General features: G+C 40.0%; 1 protein-coding gene across 1 annotated transcript in view; it reads left to right on the top strand.

The window, feature by feature from the left end:
• Positions 1-27,091, top strand: part of cspg4 (chondroitin sulfate proteoglycan 4) — a 73,046-nt gene that overhangs the window by 31,670 nt on the left and 14,285 nt on the right. Inside the window, exons 2-6 of the mRNA XM_030054492.1 lie at positions 10,454-10,617; positions 12,587-16,156; positions 17,321-17,509; positions 17,696-17,977; positions 22,959-23,135. Of these exons, the coding sequence (XP_029910352.1) occupies positions 10,454-10,617; positions 12,587-16,156; positions 17,321-17,509; positions 17,696-17,977; positions 22,959-23,135 (4,382 nt within the window). The remainder of the gene's footprint in view (positions 1-10,453; positions 10,618-12,586; positions 16,157-17,320; positions 17,510-17,695; positions 17,978-22,958; positions 23,136-27,091) is intronic.

The following is a 27,091-nucleotide window of genomic DNA, read 5'->3' on the forward strand; positions in this document are numbered from 1 at the left end:
GCACCAGTACCATGCTTTTTGCCCTTTTTTTATTAATTTATAACTTTTCTACTTGAACTTCTGACCTCTGATTTGTTTTAGGTCTTTCTTTGCAAGATTAAATTACTGGTAGCCTACAGAGAGAAGGTGTCCATTTAGCACCTGTGTTCTTAACACATTTGTGTTTATTGTTTTTACATTTTATGTTTTACGTGTGACACTGTTAGGAATACAGGTGGTATGGCTGTGTCTTTTTCTCTGCGATTATTCTAGGAAAAGAGACTAGTGACAGAGCAAGAGACTGAAGAAGTAATAATACACAGAATGAGCAGATATGGAAAATGAATGGATGGATTGGAGAGAGGGTACAGATAAAAGACATCACAAGAGAGAGAAAGTGCATACACCCCACTTGGATTAGTAGGCCTGCTCCTTATCAAGCACCAGGAGAGAGATATGTTAAAATAAAAAAAAAAATAAAAATAAAAAAGTCAAAAACAGATACTGACCGAAGGCTCTTTTCTTATTATGGGAAGTGGACTAGAAAAAAAGTTATTTTTGCCCGCAGTTATTTCTTTCTTTCTTTCCATGTTTGAATGTTGCTGTACATTCTCCTGTGAATTGTTCTCTAAGTGAAAAGCCATAACTAATTGAGGCAAGCATCAGTGTAGCTACAAATTGCATCTTAAAATTAACATTGGGTGCTTTGCTAAATTAGCCTGCCAGCCAACAATGCCAAAGACCAGACATTTCTTTTACTTAACACTCTTCTCAAGCTGTACTGCTTTCATAGCAACTGGAACCATAACCAACCAACCAAGCTTAAAAAGACACACATCATCAGACTATCCACTTGCAATTTTAATATCACTGAGCTGACCTATGTCCATACAACAATCATTTTCAAGTATTTTTCTTTTTCTAGTGTGGTTGGTTAGGCTATGTTTAGCCATTTTTGGGCACAGTCAGTTCATGGACTTCCATTATGGTGCCAGAGCCAGTTGCTGGGTAATATGTGGCACAGCTGTAAGGCCTCAATTGTTAAACAAAATTTGAGTCTTCAAACAACTGGTTGTCAAACCATTGTTTTGCTGAAAAGATAATGGCAGATGGTTGAAAAGGCAAAGACTTTTGAATCTCACTGCTAGCTTAGTTTCTCTGAGAGGTGAAGTAGCAGTGCAGTGGTGGTGCAAAAGCATAGACTAAAATGGGCCTGCTACTGTGGCTGCATTTGTAAACAACAGTTGCCAATGGGAGTGAGTGATGTAAATACAGGGTTGTGCTGGAGGACACGTGTCACCACACCGCACCTCAGGGCCCACTGCGGTGTACAGAGTAGCTGCTGTCAGCGGTTGATTAGTTGGGGAAGGCTCAGTCTGTTCTCGCCCAGGGGAATTTCCTCACTGCAGCACATGTTCAAACCATCATCACTGATACGGCATGGGCATTTACTGTTGGTCCAACCCCAGCAGAGTCTCCATAAATATATGTCCGAAGTCCAAGTCCTGTATGGCCTGTTCTGGACTGGATTAGACGTACATTTCAAATATGCCCAAGAGTCACCACATAAGCCAACATATGAAAACACCAGAATATTTAGATACAATAGATGGTATGTAAGAGCACTGAGGATTCAATGTTTCTGTATGAAATGATAACAAATCAAATCTGCTTTCAGGAACACAGAGGTACAGTACAACAGGTCCACATGAGAATTTATAAAAAGGGAAAGAAAGGTTTGTTTCTCCTGTCCTTTGGAGAGTTCTCTCCATGTCCACCATTTTCCACTGAAACCAACACTATCCATCTTCAGATCAGTACCCCAACAACAAAACCAAACTGTGGAAAAACAAAACGGATGAAAAAGTTGGAGCTCAAAGATTAGAGTGCTGTTTAAGTTGTTTTGCAGCATTCCCAGGCTTTCCACCTAATACGCTGTTTATTTTGGGCCAAGAGTGGCGGGCAAAGGAAGCGCAAGAGCAGGGAAATGGAGGCTGGGGGTGCGCCTAATTTCTCCCAAATGAGAGGCAAGCTATTGAGAGAAAAGCAGCTAGCTGGGCGGGGTGGTAGTGTGGTGGAAAGCATTGGTGTGAATGGCAGGAGGGAGGGGCAGCTGAGGGTGGCCTGACTCAACCAGCAGGTCTGTGAGGAGTGATTGACAGGTTGTTAGAGGATAGTGGCAAGAGAGTGTGTGAGAGGATGGCCACTAATGTGTGCATGTGTGTGTGTGTGTGGGTGCTTGTATTTGCACCACATCTGTGTGTCTGTGCATAAGTACCACTGGTTGATGGAAGAAGAAAACGAGCATCTGGATAAAGCATTTATCTGGGCATAAATACAGTGGGTTATGGGTATAAAGGAGCAGTGCCTCTAGGGTTTGGGCGTAGGGGCGGTGGTGATAGAGGATGACCCTGAGCTGGAGAGGGTCAGACTGGTAGTGTGTACCTTCAGCTGGTTCTCATTACAGGGTCTAATGTGACGCTCTGATCTCAAACACACACTGACTTTACAGACCTAGGTTAAGGCCGGATATGGGTTTTAGGAGGCCCCTTCACTGCAGCTTCTGTATCACAGTTTCCCCTCTTATCCCGCGGCTAGACCAGGGGCCTCATTTATAGAAAGGCCTCACTATCATATTAGGCTGTAGAAGTCTGTATTTGTATAAATCAATGTTAAAGTAGTTACTCATAAACTTTAAATTTGACATGACAAAGGGTCCCGCCTGTAGATCAAATCAATGAGTTTTGTATACACTTCTTTGTGCACTCAAAACTAAATTTAAAATGAATTCAGAAAATGTTTCTATGCTTTCAAATGACAAAAAAATAAATAAATAAATTTTAAAAAATGAAGGGGGAGGTGAAGGGAATAGGAACAGAAATTGCAAACTTAAAGAGTCTGACTGGGCCCAAAATGGCGACCCTGCAGCAGCCAAACCCAGACCCCATCTCTTTTCAGTGTTCTCCGGTACTGAACCCCACGCTGAGAGAGGTCTCTCAGGGTCCAGGTCCTAAATTTCTTCCCCTGTGCTGACGTTTAAGTGGAATGATTTACGACGCTGAACTGCTACTCAGCAAAGTGTTTTCCAGCCCACTGAAAAGCCAATGTCATGCTGATAATTAGTGGTGGAGTGACTGATGCCTGCACTCGTGCGCATAACTAAAGTTATAAGAGCTCTCAGAGCAAATGCTGAATGAAGCTCTTGATATGTCAGAAATAACTGCGGAATGGTGTGAAGGAGGCAGCACTAGAAATAATCAGGATGAGACGGAGCCTGCAAAAATACATTTTAATAGCCAAGGTGTTATGTTGGAAATGATGAGACCAAGTTGCAGTAATGTCAAGAAGTTTTTATTCATTCATAAATGCAATTAACAGTGTTCAGTGTTGCAACAGAGTCTCTCAAAACTCAACAACGCACAGCAGTGTATCCGTAATACTGCATGTAACTGACAGAAACATGATAGCACCAAGAATAATAACTGCTGACAAGCAACAGAAAGTGATTAGACAAGAATTGGTGTGATTCTGATCCAAGACGCAAGGCAAATGATACTGGTGTGTCGAGTGCCTGTGACTGTGTGGTCTGAACTTGGCAAAGTCCAAATTTAGGCTGGGGCTAAACAAGGATTCCTCTGTGCATTAGTAATGTGCACCAGTACAGTAGCAGTAGTCAAGAGGGATTTCCTGTTAGCTAACATCATACATTGTATATATGGAGAAATGATTGAAACAGCTGTGATGTGATATTTGAAGACAAGTAACACACCCCATGACAAAATTGAAAATACCCTTGTAGTAAGCTATGACACATGAGGGACTGATAATCATCACTGGAATATCATAGCATCATCCTTAAAGCTGGTGCACTAAAATCAATAATTTGATTGAATTATCCAGATTAATCAGTAATCAACACTCTTTGCTCTCCCGCTTTCCTGTTTACATTGTAAATATTAGAAAGTTAAGAGCCATTACTTAACCACTAGGTACATTTCCTCCAGCTATAATCTTGCACCGTAGGTACTATGGAGCAAAGCCAGAGCAGCCAACCTGAAATGGGAAAAAAAAAAAAAAAAAAAAAAACATCAAGCACTCTCACTCTATTTCATTATCATTTACATTTCATTTAAATTTTAATAATGAAGAAGGATAGCGAAAATCTTTTAGGAATTATTGACTCTAAAATATATTTATATGGACATTTCAATTTTTTTTTCTAATTTTTAAGACACTTTTCAACAAGCCAAAGAAGTAATTTTTTGAAATAGATTTTTTCAAAAGAAACAAAGGGATTTTTTGTCAGTGGGTTAAATAAAACCTGTCAAAATAGAAGCCCACCCCTGGGTTCCTGGAGTGAAATATATATACAAGTACACAGTTAAGCAGAGGGTACTGCATAATTTACACAGTAACAATTGCATCACTTGTACAGCTGCTGCATGATTTCAGCCACTCAGTATGACACTACTTCAACTCTATACCTACTTTCCTCTTCCTGGACGTCCCTTGACACTGCATCCTATCCGCCCAGGAGCCAGTTCATTATTTGCGTGATAAGACGTCCTTCACGCCACCTACCTCCAGCTGAGGGAGAGCAGAGAAGGTTACAGATAGATATATAAATATTGGTTTGTTAGTATTCTTGCTGCAGCACGAGCTTATTTGGCAAAGAGAGAGAAAGAGAGACAGAGAGAGTGTGTGAGTATGGATGTAGGCGGCTGAGGGGTATAGTATAAAGTGTGATAGAATCGGGGGGGGTCATTCCTGATGTCACAGGGGGATTATTTAAACAGGGCCCACCTACTGGGACCTTGGCGGTTGATGGCTTCCGTAGCTTGGCTGGGCTGACAGAGGCACGCTTTGTATTAGCAAGTCATAAACTATGGCAGAGCCCTGAGTCACTACAATGCTTCTGTTCACAGCTTTGTTTATCTTGCAGTGTTGTTAGGTGAGTGAGATCATCGCTCCAAGGCCATTATGACCAACTAGTCTTTTAGCTGGGTGTGATGAGCTTAGGAACAAACTGTGACTTCGCCCCATGCACCTCACTGGACTGGAACATAGAGTCTGACAGGAAAAAAGTGGTTCACACTTCAGCTAAGGCATGTGTTGTAAAAGAGTGAATGTCCCATTGTGAGGTTTTACACTTTGAGAAGTAGCACAATAATTCCGTGTTCGCTCTTGCAGTGAGTTTGAGTATGGCAAATTTAACATGAAACTGAAGCACAGCCAACATGTCTGCAAATATTATTTTCCCTGGCATATGAATAAGGGCGTATGTAGGCCATTTGAGTTAGGGAGGGATACTGGTGAGTTTTTGAAATGTACATTTGACATGAAACAAGACTCTGTTCCATCTTTTCCACTGCCTGGCATTCTACTGGATGCATAACCCCTCACTTCATTGATTCCCTATTCAGATACAAAGAATTTAATCCAGAGATGGAACAAGAAAACAGCAGTGGATGACAACATGTCTTCTTTTCACAAATGTCATCAGTCCTCCACAAAATAAGTCTGCCACATATTTTGCGCTGCCTCCAAAATAGCAAGCTTTTTTGTATTCATTTTGTAAAGAAACCAAGCCTTTCAGAGCCTCTCTCGCATTAACAGACCAAAACTCCGACAACAGTGAGGCTTTCATGTCCTCTATTCCATGGCTTTGCCTCCCTTTTCTCACAGGTCCATTTTCACAGCTGAAATTACATTACACTGTTATTCTCCTTATACAGGAAAAGGTCATAATTTTTTGTCACTGTTCCCACCCCCTGTCTGCTGTGTAAGTGCGAGTTTTACAGAAAGAGTCCTGAAAAGTTTTAATTATTGCTAGGGAGGTGACCACCCGCTGAGGCTCCACAAGCCTGTTTTTTATGTATTGTGCTTGTTCGCTCCACTTGGCATTGGTTTGTCTCAAACGGATAAGGAGGTAGATGGGGATTTGAAAGGAGGTTAAAATGATGTTGTGTTTGCTTTCACACTGCTATAGTCTGGTCTGTGAAATGGCTCCATGAAGGCTGTTAAAGTGCGTCCCTAGTGACTTCTGAAAAGTGAACAGGGGGGACTTATAAAACAGTGCTGCTGAGGTATGTGAAGTTGTGCTTTCGCCTCTCTACTGTTTAACAGCGTTGGGGTTCACTGCCGTTTCCTATGCCCCCTCCCGTATTCAGAAGCCAAAGCTAATTATGGTACTGTGCTGGCGTGGCACTATGAGTTCTATAACCGTTATGTGTTAAATGTTTACCTCCTGCATGTGATTAACACACCTTAGCTATTAATGCCGCTTGTTGGAGAAGGAAGTCTTGATGCTTGTGCCACTGCCATCCCAGCGGGTTCAGAACAAATAGTGTTACTTTCATTCATCTGCAGGTTACACTGCAGTTCATTACCAAACAAAACCAAATTTGGCACACGTTAGTCCCTGGGAAACAGCTTTCACTCTGTTTGAATGAACCTAACTAAGCCCTTTAGACCAATACTCATCAATGAGAGTTGAGTTGGGTATAAAGTCGAATGAGACAGGGTCAGTGGAATGATTGTAGCTGAAAAAAGCACACTCCTGTGTTGCAGCTTGGCCAGAAAGTGAGAGCTGCAGCAAACTGGATGAAAATCTGTGCTTGATTTGTTATTTTGATGCTGCACATATACATTCACCAGATAACTGATAGCAGCTATACATTACAACTCATATTCTGACAGGCCACTGAGAGTTTCTAGCTTCAGAAATAACTGAAAAACTAGTGCTTGTAACACACAGGATTGCTATTGACCCTTGTCTTGACTCATGCATAACCCATGAGAGAGAGATTTAATTGCTTGTCTTGGTAATTACCGTGTTGCCATACGGTAAATGTCATTATATCACTAAATGCTCCCCCATTCTATCTCTGGCTAAAAGCACCCTATCCTTCATATAATTATATCCAGAAGTCATTATGCCCTGGTGTAGTAGGCACAGCCCAGCAAGGGAAACAAATGACCAACATAACCACTATTTATACTCAAGCTAACCATGGTTTAACCATGGGCTACGTAAGCAGATGGTTTGTTTGGCTTCCAGGCACTGTTGCTATGGTAAAATGGGAGGGGAAGAAGACACACTGAGTAGCCTTGCTCCTTTGATGTTTAAATTGTAAACATACTTTAGCAAATGGCATACGATAGAAACAAGGACCTTTAAATAAGTATCATTAAAATACCTGCATGTTGCTCAACAATAATGTTCAACTCAACAATGGAAAGAGCCCACCTCTTCAAGAGCTTTGGTTTTTTTTATACTGTATCTGATCTGGTATTTTCATGGATGGCTTTCTTCTTGGAGGACTCATAACTTGTCTTGACTCAAAACACATCTCCACGCTCACATAAGATCTCTGTGCATAGCGAGGGAGTGTGATTCATTGGTGTTGTTAAGTCACAGGATACAAAGCTGACTGAGTGTCTCCAATCCTCTAGCACTTGTGGTCGATCTGTGTCTCTTCCCTGTAGCTTTTCCGGACATGTCACTAGCTCAACCAAAAGAGGACGTAGGAGAGGAGGAGGAAAGGGAAAGAAAGACAACGGGGTAATTCATTCAGTCTTTCATGAAAAAGAAAAGGACTCTTGGTTTCCTTCAAGCATTATAAATACAACCCCATTCAGTCATCAAATTATAGCCATCTGCATTGGCCTGAGACCAGGATTCTACTCTTTGCACAATAAAGTAGTGTGAAGAGGGGTGTGGTGGCTAAAGGGCATCAGAGACTGTCCCAAGATCAGTTCAGAATGTTGTCTACGGTGGGATAACCACACTCACACACATATACACACACATGCTGACCTAGTCTGTCAGCGGATTCACAGCTCCAGGCTTGCATTCTGAGGGAGCAGGGATGGTACTAATGATGCCTTAGCAGAATAGTCACCTAAGCTACATCTACCAAGCCCAGGCCCCAAAGTCCCTGGAAGATGTTATTTTGTGTGGACTTTTGCGGTAGAACACTACTGGCTCGTGGTTTAATTCTGCTCAAAAGGCCATTCCTGCAAGATCCCCACCCCCCACCCCATCATAGTATGTTTCTCTTTCAGCATACTTGTCTGAATATGTGAACACAAAAACGGTTTACCTCTGTTGGTGCTCTGCACAGTCCTGAAGCAAGGAGCCAGAGAAACAGAGAAGTGCCACAGCACCAGGCATTTTACAGACACAGAGCCTCCTGAAAATGTTCTTTTCATACATGTATTCTATTTACAGCTTTGCACAGCTTAGCCAGACAGCTAATGAATTCCAGGTTCAGGTACACTGCAGAGAGTACAGCCATTGTGTCCCATTAGAAAATGTGCTCCTTTTCCTGAAGACAGCAGCAGCGAGCTCAATTTGAACCAGAAAATCCCCAGGCAAAATTGTCTTGGCATCACTTTCTCCTTCAGCTTTTCATCCCCATGCTTAGTGAACAATCCAACAAAAGCTCAGGTTTAAGGACCATGAAGCTCATTGCAGTTTGCTTTGTTAATGCAATTGCCTTTAAGAAAAGATTCTTTCTTTTTTTTAGTTTCATCCTAAGGCTCCTGTGCAATTAGTGTTACCCTTTTATTCTGAAGTCCTTCACTTTACCCATAATTCTCTGAACATATCAAAAGAGCATCAGACATAAGCCGTAGTGGCTACTGAATATCGCCTCAAAAAAGTGCCATTTGTAAATATTTAACCATGTGATTATTTATGTGTCACTTTTTTTTTTTTTTATAATTATATGATATGATCTCATTGCTTGTTTACTCATATTCACATGATAATGGATTGTCATGTTCAGCATGTGATAATGCTGAAGACAATTTCCTGTGTGATCCACTAACATAGCATTTCATTGGCTGCATGAGAGCAGTGCTGTGCAGCAGTGTGTAATCAAAAGTCAGTCTGTGTATTTGGCTTCTTGTTGAAACCGTTCATCACTGACTTCGCTCATGACAGAGCAGCCTTGGAACCAAAAGCAAATGCCTCTTAGCAAAATCACAAAAGCATGGGGGCGATGATAAGCTTTGTTTTTCGTCCTTGCTGACATCAAAATGAGTCTTTTTTCACTTTTCCAGGATTTCTTGCAGATCTGGGATTGAAGAGATCATTTACAGGATGAGAAAGCAAAGGACAAATGTACCCTTCAGTGTTTGAAATTGTCAGCGAAGCACTAACAAGGATGCAATACAGACACAGCCCTTACACAGACACACACACATGCACGCTTGTTCTCAAACAGACACACTCAAACAAACTTGAAAGAATAGTTTTTCCATATATAGCTATGAGTGTGAATGTCAAATCTCGTTTATTGTTTACTAACTGAAATAACATTAGTCTTTAGTAATTTAGTCATATCTGCCTTGTGGCATGGAGCCCACTGCCTTGCCACGCTGTTAGATGCTGCTACGACTTGATTTTCAGCAGATATTTTTGTCCCTTGCAATCTCAGAGTAGCAATTTTCTGTCTCTCCTTCGTTATTGTAAGACACTACCATTGTGTTGTGTTCAGTGCCTTTTTCACCATCCTCCAATGAATTTCTGTGTCTTGAACTGTCACCTCTACGAAGACAACTGGGTGGCTTGTGGAAAGCCCCCTTTCTGTGTCTCTTGGCTAAGGCCATGGAAAACCATGTGTAGGAAACGGGGTCTTGGAGGTTGTCCAGTTTAATTTTGGAGCATGTGCATGGGGAAATAATTGACTTCCTCCGTGGTTCACATTTTGTCAGGGGCTCCGGAGAGCACGGTCCGAGGCAGGTGGCTGAATTTGCATATCATTGGAAAGGAGACAGCTTGAGCCTGGGAAATCCTACACCCCAAGACTCTATGCCCAGAAAACCTCCGCAGGGGTAATGACTGATGTCTCAGTGAGAGAATCCCTTTGAGGCCAGAAGAGCTCCTCTTCAGCCAGGAGCAGCTGGAGCAAGCCTGATAATATAGTAGTCAATCCTGAGCAAGTTGCACTCTAACATGAGGCACAGTAAAAAGATTATTTAATGGTTTCTCCAAACTTCCACTTCAGGGTTCCTGGAGTTGCCAGCAGTTTTAGGATAAGTTAGGATTTGATAGCATCATTTGTAGGTTACTTTTTGTGCTCTCTCAGTGCAGTGAGCCATAATGTGTTTGCTGCCCTGCTGCAACACAACAATTAAAAAAAAATTTGCAAAAAAAAACAAAAACAAAAAAAAACAGCCTACTTAATGTTCAAGTTTAATTTTTACCAAGTTGGTGAGGTGACATTGTCATTTACTACATATGATGAGAGCATTTCATGACCCTTGGGTCCTTGAGAGACAGCCTCATTGTATGATTCCCAATATCAATGGATGAAAAAAAAGAAAAAAAAAAACTTTTTGTTGATTTTTTGGAATTTGCAGTTTGATTTTATATAGAATTTAAATACTTTGCTGGATTGTTATGGCAATCAAAGCCTTCCAACAGTTACAGAGCCCACTGACACTGTTTAACCTCTTTCCATAGCATCCTACTTTGGAGACAGCTTCTGCAAAATACAGGCCATCCAAGATGTCTCCACTTTCCACCTGTCACTACAGTTCAAGACTAGTCGACGAAGTGGGTTGTTGCTCCTGGCTGCAGGAATGGAAGACTACCTGTTCCTTGAGCTTCAAAATGGGAAATTACAGGTGAGTAGGCACCAAACCGTGGACACTGCACTATCAACCTACACTCACCACTATGAATAGAGGTACTGAACAAAGCTTGACATGTCTTAATCTTGTATGCAATATGTGTGTGTGTATATATATATATATATATATATATATATATTTATATATTTATATATACAGGGCTTCAGACTAACTTTTTCACAGGTAGCACTGGTGCCACCTAGCTTTTCGTTTAGTAGCACCAAAAGAAATTAGGTAGTACCATATTTAGCATGTTATTAATGCATGACCTTATCATGTTGATGAAATTTAAAGATTAAAAATGACCCAAACTTGTCTGCAAAATATTTTAATTGGAACTTTACGTTTCTCTGCAGCAGCAGTACAAAATAGATCATCTTCTTCATATAAACAAAACATAAAAATGAAAGTAGGGATCTCCCGATCACGTTTTTTTGCCCCCGAGTCCGAGTCCGAGTCATTTGATTTTGAGTATCTGCCGATACTGAGTCCCGATCCAATACTTCTATAAAACCACGAAATGATATGTTATTAATGATTGAACAAAAATGACAAGAGGATGCATCAGTAATTATTTCACCTGAGGGTTGACAGAGTACTTTTTACTGTAACAATATGTTAAATTATTATTTGTTTTAACAATGTAAATTGCTTATCAAACAGACCTAACAACTCAGCTACCAATGAAAGAGCAGTAGTATGCATGTGATAACATAGATTGAAAAATTAGCCGAAGTGATACCTCTTCTCTGAATAGACAAGCTAAGCCAGTGTGCTGCTGTTAGCCAGTGAAAATAGAGCGGAGTGGCAACTCTTCGCTATGTTACACAATCTATGTCAGTGTGCTGCTGTAGTCTGGAAAGTTTCTTTGCCTTTTCGACTCGGTTTCCGAGTCCAAAATTCGCTTGTTGCTTCCCTATTTTCAGACCCTCCAGCATCAACAGCCTCCTCTGACACATTCTTATTCTTAAAATAATCAATGATAGACCGCTTCATCTTCTTTGTTTAGGTTTTTTTTTTTTTTTTTTTTTTTTTTTTTTAGCGGAATCGTCAGTGATCATTCAGTAAGCGCGCTGAGTGTACGCACGTGTACGTCTGTGCACATCACGCATTAAGACAGACGGGCAGGCAGAGACAGGGAGCGAGAGAGGGGAGAGATAGGAGTCTCAGGAATGAGCCAGAAAGTAGCCTAATATTTTTATTATCAACCACAACCATTACTGCACTAACATAGCCACGGGAGTGATGAGAGAAAAAAACAGATTTTTTTTTCACTCGTCCTCCTGCAAGTAGCACCGGCGCGACCTAATTCAATTTTAACTCGCACCTTAAAAAAATTAGGTCGACCTAATAGGTCGCACGCTGGAGCCCCATATATATATATATATATACATATATATATATATATAAACACACACACACATACATATATATATATATATATACACACACACACACATACATATATATATATATATATATATTGCATTCACAAAGTAAAAATAAATGCATTTTCTGCCATGCACTGTATGTCACTCTGATTTGTGAGATTGCGAGTGACTTTCAAATTTCATTTGAATATACAGCTTAGTCAGCATGTTGGTATACCTGTGTTTTCTAGGTTTTTGGTATCTTCTCTGGTCCATAAATGTTAACTTTACAATGGGATGAAGCTTATACTCAAATACTTTATGAGTCAATGAGTCAATAAATCAGCTTACCAAAACCAAGTGTTTTTTGATGTCATTACAGATTAGAGGTTTAGGCAAGAGAACACTGCATCTTACATGGCTATACGATTTCTAAATTTAGATATTGATATTCATATAAAAGGTGGTGGTGGTGGTGGTGGTGTTAAAAATGCACAAGATATCCTAAACGTCACAATTGCCATTTACAAAAGTAACAGAAATAGGGAGTCATATAATTTTGCATTAAGTGAAACATTTTTGTTTTTCCACAGGCAAGAATGAACATGGGGGCTGGTGAGATTACATTGTCCTCATCTGTTGGAATACAGCTGAATAACCTTCTGGAGCACAAAGTGTCTCTCATGCTACAGGACGCCAAGCTCACCATGACAATTGATGACTTGTTTTCAACATACATCCCTGTGACTGACACCGGGGAGGAGCTTAACATTGACCTGGGAGTTTGGCTTGGAGGAACAGGAGACCTAGATGCCCCCTACCTCAGCAACGCCATTCCACCATTCCGTGGCTGCATGACTGAGGTCAAACTTGAGTCCCATCAATTTAATATTCTCAAACCTGAGTTAACGGATTGCCATGACACTAAGGAATCCTGTAGCAGTGAGTTTGAGGCTGGTGATGGGGAGACAACTAGTTTCAGCACTCCTGACTCTTTTGTGTCTTTCCCTACCTGGAGCGAACCTAGCGGAGCTGTTCGGACCTTGGAATTCCTCATGAAAACAACCATAGATGAAACATTGCTTATTTTCCACCCTGGTCGAGAGACAGATTTCATTGGTATTGGTGTTATGAACAGCTATCTCAGAGGTGTGTTAGACCTTGGCAGTGGCATGAAGATGTTGGACAATACCCTGGTGAAGGTGGATGATGATCAGTGGCATAGAGTTAGGGTCCAGGTCGATCAGAAATCATTTGACATTAATGTAGACAGTCAGTCTGCCTCTCTCACTCTTGACCCCTCACAAAAACTGGATTTAGTGGGAAATCTGTATTTAGGAGGTATCCAGGGGAAAATGAAAGACGTCTTCCGTAGTAGTGGGTTCTTGGATCGTATGGAGGATCAGTTAACATCTGAATCCTTCATTGGGTGCTTTGGAGAAATCAAAGTAAATCAGAAGGATCGGAGCTTACAAGATGCTTTGGTGACCAAAGATGTCCATGTCAAATGTGAAGGAGAAGACTATTCTGACTACTCAACCTACTATGACTTGGATGCAACTACAACAATTGCCCCTGTTCGGATCCAATATAGCGATATGGATCTCAGTAAACAACACTGCTACCCAACAGATGATACACCAGAAATGTTCCGAAATATCACAAAACTCCTTAATGTCACCCCGTTGCTAGTCCCTGAGGGTGGAGAGGTTTTTTTTGATGTAAACAACCTGAGCCCTACATTTGAACTAAATGCCGCAGGACTGCGCCAGTCTCAGATAATCTTTACTCTCCAGAGTGATCCCTGGTATGGACTTGTTGATATGAACATTAGCACTAGACGTACTCAGAAGTTTACTCTTCTCGATGTCGTCAATAAAAAAATTAAATATCTGCATGATGGAAATGAAAGGTATGCAGATCAAATCCAATTAGAAGTGGCTGTTCACAGTAACAGCTACCTACCAGAATGTCTAAAAAACCCTCGTGAATATGTCCTCCCAGTTGAGGTTATTCCTGTAAATGATATACCCCAACTTGGTGGAGGTGACATTACCATCACAGAAAATGGGAGGACTCGTTTGAGTCCCAATCTCATCAAAATCGTGGATGCTGACACACGCTGTGATGAATTGGTAGTATCTATAACCCCAGAGCTTTCAAAGGAAGTTGGTTACTTAGAAAATATCCTGCAACCAGGGAGAAGCATCACAGAGTTCACTTGCAGGGAACTGAAAAATGGAAATATCTATTTTGTTCACAGAGGGGGTAGTGCTGATAGAATTACATTTGAAGTATCTGATGGACACTCAATAAGTCAATCAACTACTTTTAAGATATCTGTCACACAACCACATATGACTATTGTGACCAATACTGGTCTTCTCCTGTATCAAGGCAGCAACTCTTCTATAAGTATTCAAAATTTGGCTGTCCTTGCCCATCCTCGCAATGGAGATATTGTATATAACATTACACAACCTCTGAGATATGGAGAACTCCAGATTATGTCAGGGAATGGCATGTCCAAGCAGGTGACCACTTTCCATCAATCAGATTTGGAATTAAACCGCCTTAGATACTTGAGCACAGACTCAAGTGACCAGGAAGATATTGTGGCTGAGCGGATTCAGTTTGACATCCATCTGGGACAATTCTCTCTTTGGAATAATACTTTTTTAGTCAAGATCATGCCTGCCCAAGTCAAAGTTTCTAACTTGGTCCCACTGGAGATCCAGGGAGAGCAAGAAAAGACAATCAGGCACACCGAGCTTGAGGCTGAAGTAAAAGGGAAAAGTCCTGATCCAGCGACTGTGAAATACATCCTTGTGAAGCCTCCCACACTAGGTAGTCTCCTGTTGGTAGACAAAGAACTGGTTGAGGGTGACATTTTCACCCAGCAGGACCTTTGGGATAGTCAAATTAGCTACAGGCTCCGGGTACGGAGAGCAGTGGATAGTGTGGACCAGTTCCAGTTTAAAGTCTTTGCTGAGGATCAGTACTCTCCTGTGTATACCTACCCAGTTAACATCCTTGCTGATTCAGATGCTCCGGTTCTGACAAATGAGAGACTGGTTGTTCTGCAGGGTGGTGAAGATACTTTGACCAAAAACTATCTGTGGATCCAGTCACCAACCTCGACAGATTTTTTGTACCGTGTCACACAAGATCCAAAGAATGGCCGACTCATAAGGGAGTCCCCACCTGGCCAGCCTAGATTTGAAGGGGGCATAAGAGTATTCAGCAGTGAGGACCTTCAGCTTAATAGACTTATTTACAAACATGATGGGTCCAAGACAAGCAGCGATGAGTTTCATTTCTTGGCATTTGATCAAGGAGCAGGAAGTTCAAACACCCAGGCAAGCAGTCAAGAATCAGTGAGTGGTGTTTTCAGAATATCCATTCAGTCCAAAAATGAGCATGAGCCTGTCCGAGTTGTGGATAAAGTCTTCAATGTGGTCCGCCATGGACAGCGATTGTTAACCACTGATTTCATTCAATTCAGGGATGATGACTCAGGTTTTAATGACACTCAAATTGTCTACGCTCGTGAGGGAATCCTTTCAGGCAACATTGTGTCAGCATCTAACCCTTCACAATCCCTCTTCCGTTTCACACAAGCCGACCTGAGAGATAAGAACATTCTCTTCATTCACCATGGAGCAGACCGTGAACGTTTCCCACTACAAGTGTCAGATGGCTTCCACAAGACCACCACACTGCTCCAGATCCAGGCAGGTGACCCCTACCTGCGGGTGGTGAACAACACAATGGTTGTCATGGACCATGGAAGCACCAAGACCCTCAACACCACCTTATTGAGCGCTGACACCAACATGGACATCAGAGATGACAGTGAGATCAAATTCAAAGTGACATCACCACCCAGTGATGGAAAGATTATTGTAAGTGGGATTGAGGCTTCAGAGTTCACCCAGGAAGACCTGAAGAAGGGAGTTGTGTCATATGAACATAATTACCAGAGTTTGAGGTCCAAAGACAGCTTTGGCTTCACTGTCCAAGCAAAAGGTTATTCTGAAGATGGCACATTCAGGATTAAAATATTCAAGCATGGTTACCTCTCTGAACCTGAAGTTATAACAAATGAGGTCATCATCTCCTATGAGGGAGAACATACCATAATCACCCAGGATCATCTCAAGGTACTGTCTCTGAAATTATCCTTTATATTAGGACAATGTGATATTTTATGCTGATTTATAGATGTTTTTAGTTATTTAATATTACTATTAACAAATCTACACTATACAGTTTATTGTTTTGTTTTGTTTTGCATTGCCTGCCATTTATTCCCTATAGCAGACATTTAGTTTCGTTTAAGAGGAGAGCATTTAGAATTTACACAACTTGGCAGTCATTACTTTGAGGCTGAACATTTTATTATTATTATTATTATTATTATTATTATTATTATTATTATTTCAAAGTGGTTTTTGTTTGTTTGTTTGTTTGTTTGTTTGTTTGTTTGTTTGTTTTGTTTTGTTTTGGTAGACTATTCTCAGCCAAGTGCTCTTTGGGTGTTGTACATTGTTTGCAAACTTCCACATGAAAGTAGGACTAAGCATGATTATATAGTTGCCGCTTTTAATCTAGTTTATGTACTAAATTACAGTCTATTAAGTGTGGAAAACAGAGCACTAAGTATACCCTAAGGAGCCTGCTGTAATTTATAAGATGAGCCTGTCTGCACTTCATTTTGAAAGTAATTAATTAAGAGTTTAAATGTGACCTTTGTGTGACCATTCTTCACATATCCCTATATATATTCATAGATAGATAGATAGATAGATAGATAGATAGATAGATAGATAGATAGATAGATACTTTTAAAATAAAACAATTTGGATCAAATTTCTTGTTTTAAAAGTTTAATAAAAGTCTGATGTTTTGTATTGACTAAAGCACCTATACCTATATACCCAGCACATGGCTTACTGAAAAATGTATTGAGCAAAGCAGAGTGGCCTTTCAAAGCGTCAACATGTTGACTTGGTTGGTGGTCTCTTACTGTGAAATGGAAAATGGCAAGCTCTTTTGAAATAATGTCAAATGGAAGCATGACTGCTAAACATTGCAAAACTCCAAAGAGTTTATCCAAATTTCTCAAAAATGGATTGACCATAAATGGTTTATGTATACATTTGCAGCATGATATTATACAATATAAAATGTCACAATTCGATTTATAGTTTCTGTTCACTCGGCTGTCTGATACCCAAGCAAGTTCTCTATCTGCAAGCTTATCATTCTACAAAGAATTATAGCAGCTTGATTGTACAACACAATGAAATATCTTTGTCTTTTAGGTAGAGCAGGCTGATATTCTACCCTCAGAAATGGTGTTCACCGTTAAAGCGCCTCCTCGTCTTGGCCATGTGGTGAAGCTGACCAATAACTCAGACAGCACAGTCGCCCCTGTCCTGGACTACATTCACTCTTTCACTCAGGAGGACATTGATCAAGGGCACATTCTCTATGTGTCAGCATCCATTCAGGTTTACATTCTATCTTACTCTACTATAGTGACAATTCAGATGTGAGCATTCACTGCCATATGCATAACAAGTGTAAAAGCAAAGCCATAAAGCATTGCATATTCTTCAAAAAAAAAAAAAAATCACATAAACTGTAAAACATTATCCTATAACATTATGGTGATTCTAACAACCTTCGTCTTCCAGGGTAATGATGCCTTCACAGCAGATGTCAGTAATGGCTTTACAACAGTGGAAGACCTTCATGTCTCTGTGAACATCGTGCCTCGGATCATCCCCATCCACACCCTAAACTTTACTGTAAAGGAAGGGGCTGGCGTGCCAGTCACCTCAGAGATTTTGAACATCTCACACCCCTACTACAGTTCAGTGAACATTGAGTTTGTTGTGGAGGAGCCGCCACAACATGGTGACATCCGTTACTTGGACGGTGATGAGCAAGAACTCAACTACTTCACCTGGGAAGAGGTAGGCATTGCAGTGGTTGAATACATAAATGATTTATTTGGGTAAAAACAGGAACACTCCAGTAGAAAGTAAAACGATTAACAAAAAAACTAAAATGTACATGCTCAAATTCAGTACAGGTATCTCAGAACTATGTTTAGTGCATTTATTCTGCTCAAATTCAGTTAAGGAGTAACTATTCACTCCAGTGGTAGTTACTATCTGGAATATTGGCTTTTATGTATATATTGATGACTTGAAAGAAGTTTATTTGTAATATAATTTATTGGGTTGTCAATCAAGTTTTTCTTAAATCACTCTGAAAGTAAGACTTGGGTTGAAGTCAGATGTTTTTACCTTTGTTTTGGCTTTGACAGATGACGGAAAACACCTCCTTTGACATCACTAGTTAAAGTGAAGTGCAAAACACTTTAAAGTTTCAACCCACAGAGAGCAGTGAAGGAGCAATTCTCTGTCTTATGTGTTTTAGTGCTGATTTAGTCTTTAAAAGCTGTGGTACGGAACTTCACATTTGCAACTCAAAATAGTAGCAAGAGGTGACTGTTTCAAAACTGCCTGAAGTTACAATACCCAGAGATCATGTAATGTGCCGTCAGTACAACTGCCAAGTTTACTGTTTACCAGCACAGTCTGTTATGGCTTTAACAGATGTCAAATGGACAAGACGGGAAAAAGATCGAGCATTAGTGAGTCCAACTTTCTCTGGAAACAGTGTTCATTTACTGGAGTTTGTGGGCAAATACTGCAGAGTGAATCTATGGCATCTCAGCTGTGGGGGTGGGAAATTCCTCTCAGTTGCAGCCTCACTTTGTGATTTAGGCTGATAAAACAGGTGAATTTTTGCACAAAAACAATCTCTGGAACAGCTTCAAGGGTTATCCATCAAAGCTTGAGAAACCTTCAGGAAAAACAAGCATATTTATATTACTCAGGAACCAAAAGATTTCCTCTGGAACACTTTTTTCATCTAAATTATAACACAATTTAATATTTTCCTCTGATGACTTTGAGCATGGTGGTTGTTCAAGAGGACTGCCACAAGTACACGTCACCATGAAACTTTCCCCAGTTACTATTCATTGCTGTTTTGGATTTGTTGCGTAGTACCAGACTGAGAGGGAGAATGCTGGAGCTGCTGCACAGTTATCTGGTGTCCCGCCATGTGGTTCAGAGGCTCCTGCTTTTGGAAAGTATTAAAAATACATGAGTACTTACCGGTGGAAAAACCTCATGCATTCTGAATGGACCACATGGTTTTGTGGAGCTAGTTAGTCACATATCTTATGGCTTCTACATCTAGACATACTCTCCCTCTACTCCTCTCTCGTTGCTGAAGTATTGTGGAAAATCTGATGGTGCCTTTGGACTGCCCAGAGCCAAAATAAACTGGCCCAGTATATTTCTGTAATAATGTGTGTGCACACAAACCTCCCGCGCTTTGCAACTGCCAGGCTCACTCTTGCTGTCTCTCAAAGACCCCACTGTACAGTCCAACTCAGCTGGGACTTGTGCATAGCCATGATTCAGCTAAATCTGATTACTTTGGTAGTAGGGGCAAAAATGAATGTACATCAGTCGTCTGCCACTCTGGAAATGTCATAGAGAAAACGTCATAGCCTTGACTTTTGTATAGTGGTTAGTGGAAACAGTTTTATGGGTTGACTCTGTGTATGTTCTCTGTTTCCTTTTACCGTTATACTCTGAGCATGAGACACAGTCATTCCTAAATGAGAACCATATTGAAAAATAAATGTGTGAGCCTCAGTCAGCACAGCATGTAAACCAGAGAGTAATAGTTCCAAAATTAAAGTCGGATGTGCAAGCCCTCATTATCCAACGTTATTTGAAATTTCTGTAGGGAGCAGTGGTTCTTTTCAAGTTCAACACTGTTTCAAGCTCCACTGGCCAAGTCCCCCTGCCCCTGGGACTGGACATTCACTTAACTGCTGCATGTAGTTATCTTGTGATAAAGTCATCATGTGGGTTGGTTCTACAATGTTATGTAAGGGCTCAGTAATGTGGGGGTACACTTAAAAAAATGGAGAGTGAGTCAAGCAGCCTTCCTGTAACATAAGTGGTCTGCACTTTCAAGCTTCCAAGTACAGGCCGTGAGTTATACACTAACAGCAGCCGCAAGAATGTGAAACGACTCTACAAACCATGTGTCCCAGATGTGTCACACAAGGATAAAATGTGTGTGAGAAAAGATGCAGTGTTTCGCCAGCCACGGCTCTGACTATCATTCACTGCCTTTCCGACTACTGAAAGGGAGGTATGCACACATCCTATAACATATGCTGTGTTGAGTGGAATCCAAGCAGAGAAGATATGTGAAATATAAAGGACTTTAAAACACTTTCTAATCAGGCTCAACTCTCCATCAGGTCCCTATTAGGTCTTCCATCTGTGGAATCATATTAAAGCCCAGATAGGCATCTTTATTTTTCAAAAACAAAGTTGTTTTCAGAGCAAAATGATAGGAGTTCAGCATTTTATCCCACTAACTGTCCGACATACAGTAGCTAAACAGATCCCACAATTTAAAATGCATCTCTCTCAAAAATCAAACCTACATAAATCATGCAATTAGGATTGCAATTTGATATTGACACACACATTAGATCAGCACTCTATCTTTTTTTGGGTAAATGTGATGGCCACATGTCCAACAACCAGCCATTGTTTATTGTCCCGGTGAGGGGACTGATTGTCTCACTTACTTACCCCGATTGGTAAAGATGGGGGGTGTTTTTCCAGTAGGATGCCAGCCATGTGGGATCCATTAGGCACTTCCTGCTCTTTAGAGCAGCTCCTCTCATAGGGGCTTGCTGCCTTGGCCTGGATATAGACAAAGTTTCAACAGTTCTCAAAGAGACAGTGAATATCTTTTTCCTTCTCTTGTGCCCTCTCAAAAAGTGTCAGAGGAGAAGGTCAGATAGAAGGATTATACTCCCCAGACAGCATTAAGAAACAAACATACTGTATGACTCCACTTCTGTTTTTATGCGGAAAATCAACAGAGTTGGCTCGGGCAGAGTGCAGGTGTTGTTTTCCATCTAGCTCAACCTGACACTGGATGACTCCTGTATGCATCTGGTTCCTCTCTCATGGTTCCATCATACCAGGGAGGTTCTCCTTTTCCCAGTGCTGCTGCCTGCTCCAGGGACCTGATTATAGCCTTTGTTTCAAAACTCTGGAAAGAATGCGAAAGGCAAAGAAAAGAGACTATTTTTGTGTCTTTCAAAGGTCAAAGTTTATAACTAGAGTTTTAAACAAAAGTTATTGTCATAAAAGCTGCAAAACTATACACTGTCCACTTCAGTTTAAACAATACTTTTGTCTAGACAGGAGATAGTCAGTGTCAGTAATTTTTCATAGTTTCAAAACTCACACAGTTACTGCTCATCGGTTTGTGAGGCAGAATGAAGTAACTGCATGTCCTTGTCTATCAAGACCTCAGACATCTGCATGTGAAAGACACCTGCACACTGTTGCCAAAGTCTGCTATTAAAATGTTTGGCCACACTTCAGTCAAGGACCATCAGCATCCTGAAACATATTTCCTAATGAGACAATTTTGCTAGTGCTAGTTAAGAAAACATTTGGATGTAGCATTTGTGTTGTTTTTATATTGACCTGCATGTTTTCCCCTTTGTACCTGTCAGCAAGAATAATTCTGTCCGCAGAGGATTTCAGCATTGAAAACCCATAGTGGTCATTTAACAGATGAACAAAATAAAGGACGAGCATAGTGTATTCTAGTAGGATCAACATCGTGTGTCCTCTTTATACAGGATGAACTTAAATGCATCACACTTATAGAATTTTGATCTAAATATATATACAAAATATGTGAATTAACCCTTTGATGCATGAATTATGAAAGTCAAGATTTTTTTCTTATGTGTTTTTACTCTTCTTAGGGCATGAACACGTTTGTGGGTCTCCATACTTCTTTAAGGATGCAGGACTGGTATTACCATGTCATGATACTAGTATTAATATGTTTTCAGCAACAAGAATTGACAGTCTCTGCATAAAACTCAATGGGGGCGAGCAGCAGAGAGCATTCTAACAGCTGATATGCAATTCCACCATTGCATTTAGGAGAAAATGACTTTTAAACAGCTATCCACTGTAGTGACCGCTATGCGCCAAAAGGTTAATGTTGTATATGCTGATCAAGCTTTGGCAGAATTTAAGAATTCATCAAAATGCATATAACACTTAATTTAAAACTCTCGTGTGCTTTGTCTAATGTAGGTCTAGATGCACTTACTATTAATTTTCTGGTTACATTGAGTTAAGTCCTGGATAAGGTTTTATTCCAGATTAAGCTATTTATATGCATCTTCATATCTCATCACTAAAACACCTTCAACTCATCTTCATAAGCTATGCCCGTGTCCCAGTTTTCCACATTATATTGATATACTGCAGGAGTCTTATTTATAGGTTGCTACAAAGCTCTGGAAAATCTGGAAATGTATGGAAAAAGAATTTAGTGATTTTGCAGGTCTTGATACGTTTCTAAGTAACATGACAAGTTTTAAAAAGTATCAAAAAATATTGCTTACTGTCTCTAATTGCATGACACTAAGTATTTTCTTTGGTTTTACATCTCACATATTCTGACATTTGTTGCCTGAAGAATAATTTTCATCTATACAGCTGTTGTTGCCATGTTGTCTATCTGCTCAAAATCCAGCTGCACACTAAAATCTTCACATCACATCAGCAAATTTAGAGCTGGAAAACATATTAGAAATTTGAAATTGAAAATGTTTAGGGACCCTTTATTGAGGTTTCATGCACCAACTCTAAAGTAAAATATTATTGGGATGTTGGTGTACAGGAAAACACACTCATACATAAACTTTGATTCAACCCTTTCTGCTTAGGCTTACCGATCTTTTTCTCAATTGAAAAAGTCATGTTGAGTCAAAACTGAGTGTCGCTGAGTCCCTTTTGTCTTTTCCAGGTGAAACTTGGACATGTCTACTACATGCATGACAGTACTGAGAGCTCCAAGGATAGTTTCACACTCACTGCCTCAGCCTATGAGATAGAGCGCCGGAGTCTCCCCTTCACCATCTCCGTGACCATTATCCCAGTCAACGATGAGCCGCCGAAACTGATGCGCAACACCGGAATGGAGGTAATGTTTTAATGTTTGAAAAGCCATGATACTTTCTTCCAACATTCTCTACTGTAAAGGAGGTGGAAGTGTTTCTTTTGCTGGAATTTTTTTTATATACATAAAGTTGAATCTGTATTGCTGTCCTGCATTCATGTGCTGTCAGATAAAGCACGATGATGAAGCTAGAAGTCACAGAAAAAAGAAGTTCTACCTTGACCAGAAAACACTTACATGCACATGCACCTTGATTACACAACTGCCAGACTAATCATCACAAGCAACATTTGTCTAAATTAAGGCTGTTAAATTAGCTTGTTAAGCTACAGGACATTAGTGCAAGGCATAGCACATTAATGCAATGCTGTTTAGCAACCAAAGAAGTCAACGCTGGCTCATAGAGCCATAACTTTTATCAGTGTTAGGTTAATTTTGAAATTTAATAGGTTACAGAGTACTAGTTACTAATGTATTAGTTGATAATGTAATAAATAATGTAATTATTTTAATTACTTCATCAAAACACTAATGTAACACATTACTTTTGATTACTTTTTGATTTTTTTTTTTATTATTATTATTTGAACAAATGTTTTAAGCTGGTTAATAAAGCTTAAAACATAAGTTTAAACCACTACTCAACACATTACAGTAAAAGTCTTCAATACAGTATGATCAGAACTTTTTTTGATTTTTAAGCACAACCACCAAAACAAATCACAAGAATTTCGATCACAAACCACAAACCACTTTGACGTGATCAGCTGGTCACAGGCATGCCACATGGCAGACAGGTTGCTTAGAGCAGTGTGCATTTATTTGATTGGCAGATGAGAGGCCATGCAAATTCAAACAAGTGAACCAATCAAAAACAACACTCAAAAACAACTAATTCTAGCGCATAGTGCCAAATGAATAGAACCTTTGTAGATGTAGAGCCAGCTCCCTGTAGGACAGTTCCATGTACCTTTAATGGTGTTGCACTCAAATTTGAACTGAAAATTATATAGAATATATAACCCCTTTGTAATTACCAACATTTTTATTAGTAACTGTAATTTAATTACATTTTTTCTCAGTAACTGTAAGTAATTACAATTACAATTATTTTTTAATTTAGCAATTACTTTGTTATTTTGTACCTACTTACTCTCCAATACTGGCTTTTATGTAAAGGAATAGTTTACACTGAAGGTTTAGTCATTTAGTTATTATGAAGTGAACTGCACATACTGCATTTCATAACCTCAAGATTCTCTTGATTGCAACAATTGTTGCTCTTCTTTCTCGCATCTACTGGAAAGCTTCACATACCTTGCAGCCATGAAGAAGTCCACTGTTTCATGCATCCTGCACCAAAGTCATTGCATTCTCTGTATGCAGTGTTGAACTCATCTTCCCTGACTGCCAAATCTGTATGCATTTTAATGCAGTCTCAAATTTGCAAACACCTCAGATAACATAAAGGGCAAAAAAATCTCATACTGCAGTAATAATGATTCAAATCTTTATATTTAGCAGTATACAGGATAACAGTATCAATATACTAACTTTTGCAAAATGACATTGTCATCACATTGAACTGCATAATAATGTAAAGTATGATAAAGGTGGATTTTTTAAAAAAAAAGACTGCTTAATTTGTTTCAGATTTAATTCTGTCATTTTAAACAGTATTTCTTTTTTATGATTAACTTAGACAACAGCAGTATGTATCACAGAACTTGATGTCATTGTTTAATCACAACCTAATTCTGGTGGAAGATGATAAATAATACTGCTGGATCATTGCCCAGTCCTACTAAACATATGCACCATTTGTAGATTTTGTCAGATGAAAGCAGGGCATTGGAACATCTGAACTTTTCTCTTGTCTTTGATGTTGTGCGTTTGCATTCTGTGCCTTCACACAAGAGAGGAGGCAGTTGAACTTGGATTCACAAGTAAGATTAGATAGATTGGAAGAATCTGAAAGTTGATTTAAAGGTTGGAATTGTATCTTTGCTTTGTGCTACTTTGCTTTGCGCTACTACTATAATGAGTAGAATAGGTGGTAGAGTGTAAGTACTACACCAGTATACTGTTAAACCTATTACTGTATATATATATATATATATATATATATATATATATATATATATATATATATATATTCTGGAGAAAGAAATAGCATGTTTATTCATTGGCATGTTTAATTAATTAGCGTCTGGGTTCAGAAGCGTTTTGCCAGACACTGCAAAAATCTATAATTTCTTTCAGACAACAAAGCAAAGTTTTGAAAGATCAATATTGCAGATTCTACTGTAAGAGTCGGCAGGCAGTTGGAAAAAGCCAGCAGTAATCAGCTCACAGAACTGGAAACCAACTGTGTCATTCAGCCCTCCCTGCTCTGCCTGCGGCTCTGCGTCTCCCTGGCAACCCGTATTTTTGGAAAACCAAGATGGTCGACAAGACCGCGGCTTTCTGGCAGAGTGAGGGAGGCAGCCAATCCCTGTGCCTCTTCTGCTGCGGCTGCAGAATGTAACATAATAATATGTGGATTTCTCAGCACATGCAGAGCCAGGGCTGGCCTTGCGGCACTTGGATTGATTTAAAGCAGGAAGTGTGTGTGTGTGTGTGTGTGTATGTCTATGTGTAGTGACCTCCACAGCAGATGATCAGACACGATGTGTTACACGGCCATGATGGGACTCAAGCTCACTATTGATCCCATTTGGCCCAGTCTATAGGATGCAGCTGGTCTCGATTTGAGCACACACTCATTTGTCTCTGTCTGGTTCTGCTAGGCTTTACTTTGTGTCTGTGTGGTTGTTCCTCTGGGTCAGTCTGACTATCTGACAATCTGGCTCTGTCTACTTGATTATCTGGATTTGTCCATCTGTCTGTCTGTCTGTCTATCTAGCTATCTGTCTTGGTCTTAATATGCTGGTGTTTTTATCTAGCAAACTGTCTGCCACCTCCTCCTCTCTCTAGACTCTTTCAAGTATTGGTACGATTACATAACTATCCAAACACCTTTACTGTGAATGCCAGTCCTCATCCCCTTGCTATTTGTGCATATGACCAGATAGTGACCAGGTGAATGAAAGCTACCTTTCTCTAAGTGTCACCAATTATGGTAATTTTGTTTTATCCTGTGCCAATACACAAAGCAGGGTTTATGTGCAGAGTAGCTCTCAGGGCAAAACGACATAACTGTAGATGATGGGCTGAAATCAAAAAGGTACTGTGGGCTTTTGTTGTGATCTCTCCTTCATGGCTCCATGTAACTGCATCTATGCTACAGTGACTCAATGGCTTTGTGGCTATGAACAAAAAACTAAGATTCACAAATTCATCAGCTTTTTTTCCTAGAGTTTGTCCAGCTACTGACCCCCCCAGCCAACACACACACAGGCATAGAGAGAGTTGAAACATAGCATTGTAGCCTACACTTAAACCAGTTATGCCTTCTCTGCATACTTGAGAAAAGAGACAGAGATGTTGGATGCCAGGGCAATTTGGGGATACAGCTCAGACATCTGGCGCCCCTTAGAGTCTCAGACATTTAAGAGACAGTGGTATCCTGTTGAGTCATCTACAAAGAAAGTCATTTGCCTATGGCAGCTCCTTCATTACTGCATCTAAATGAAATATCAGCCATTGTGTCTGATCAAATTGAATTTGAAGCCCATCCTCTTAGGTGCTAAATGTATTGATTGTTATATAAACCATCAATTTGCAGGGCCATTTTCAGATTACCTGCCCTAAATTGCCTGACGTCTTCCTGGGGTGCAGAGTGTGCTGATGTGGCCATCTAGTGTTAGGGATTGTGGAATACACTGTAAAAAATAAATTAATTAATTAATTTAAAAAACAAGATCTGCATCTGAACAAATAGTGGCATAGTCTTGAAACCACTGGTGTGATCAGGCTTATTTTGAGATATCACCACCTGTTTCTAGAAGATTAGATAACACTTTATTTGAAGGGGACTG

The sequence above is a fragment of the Myripristis murdjan genome, chromosome 6 (assembly GCF_902150065.1).
Source record: "Myripristis murdjan chromosome 6, fMyrMur1.1, whole genome shotgun sequence".
Classification (NCBI taxonomy): domain Eukaryota; kingdom Metazoa; phylum Chordata; class Actinopteri; order Holocentriformes; family Holocentridae; genus Myripristis; species Myripristis murdjan.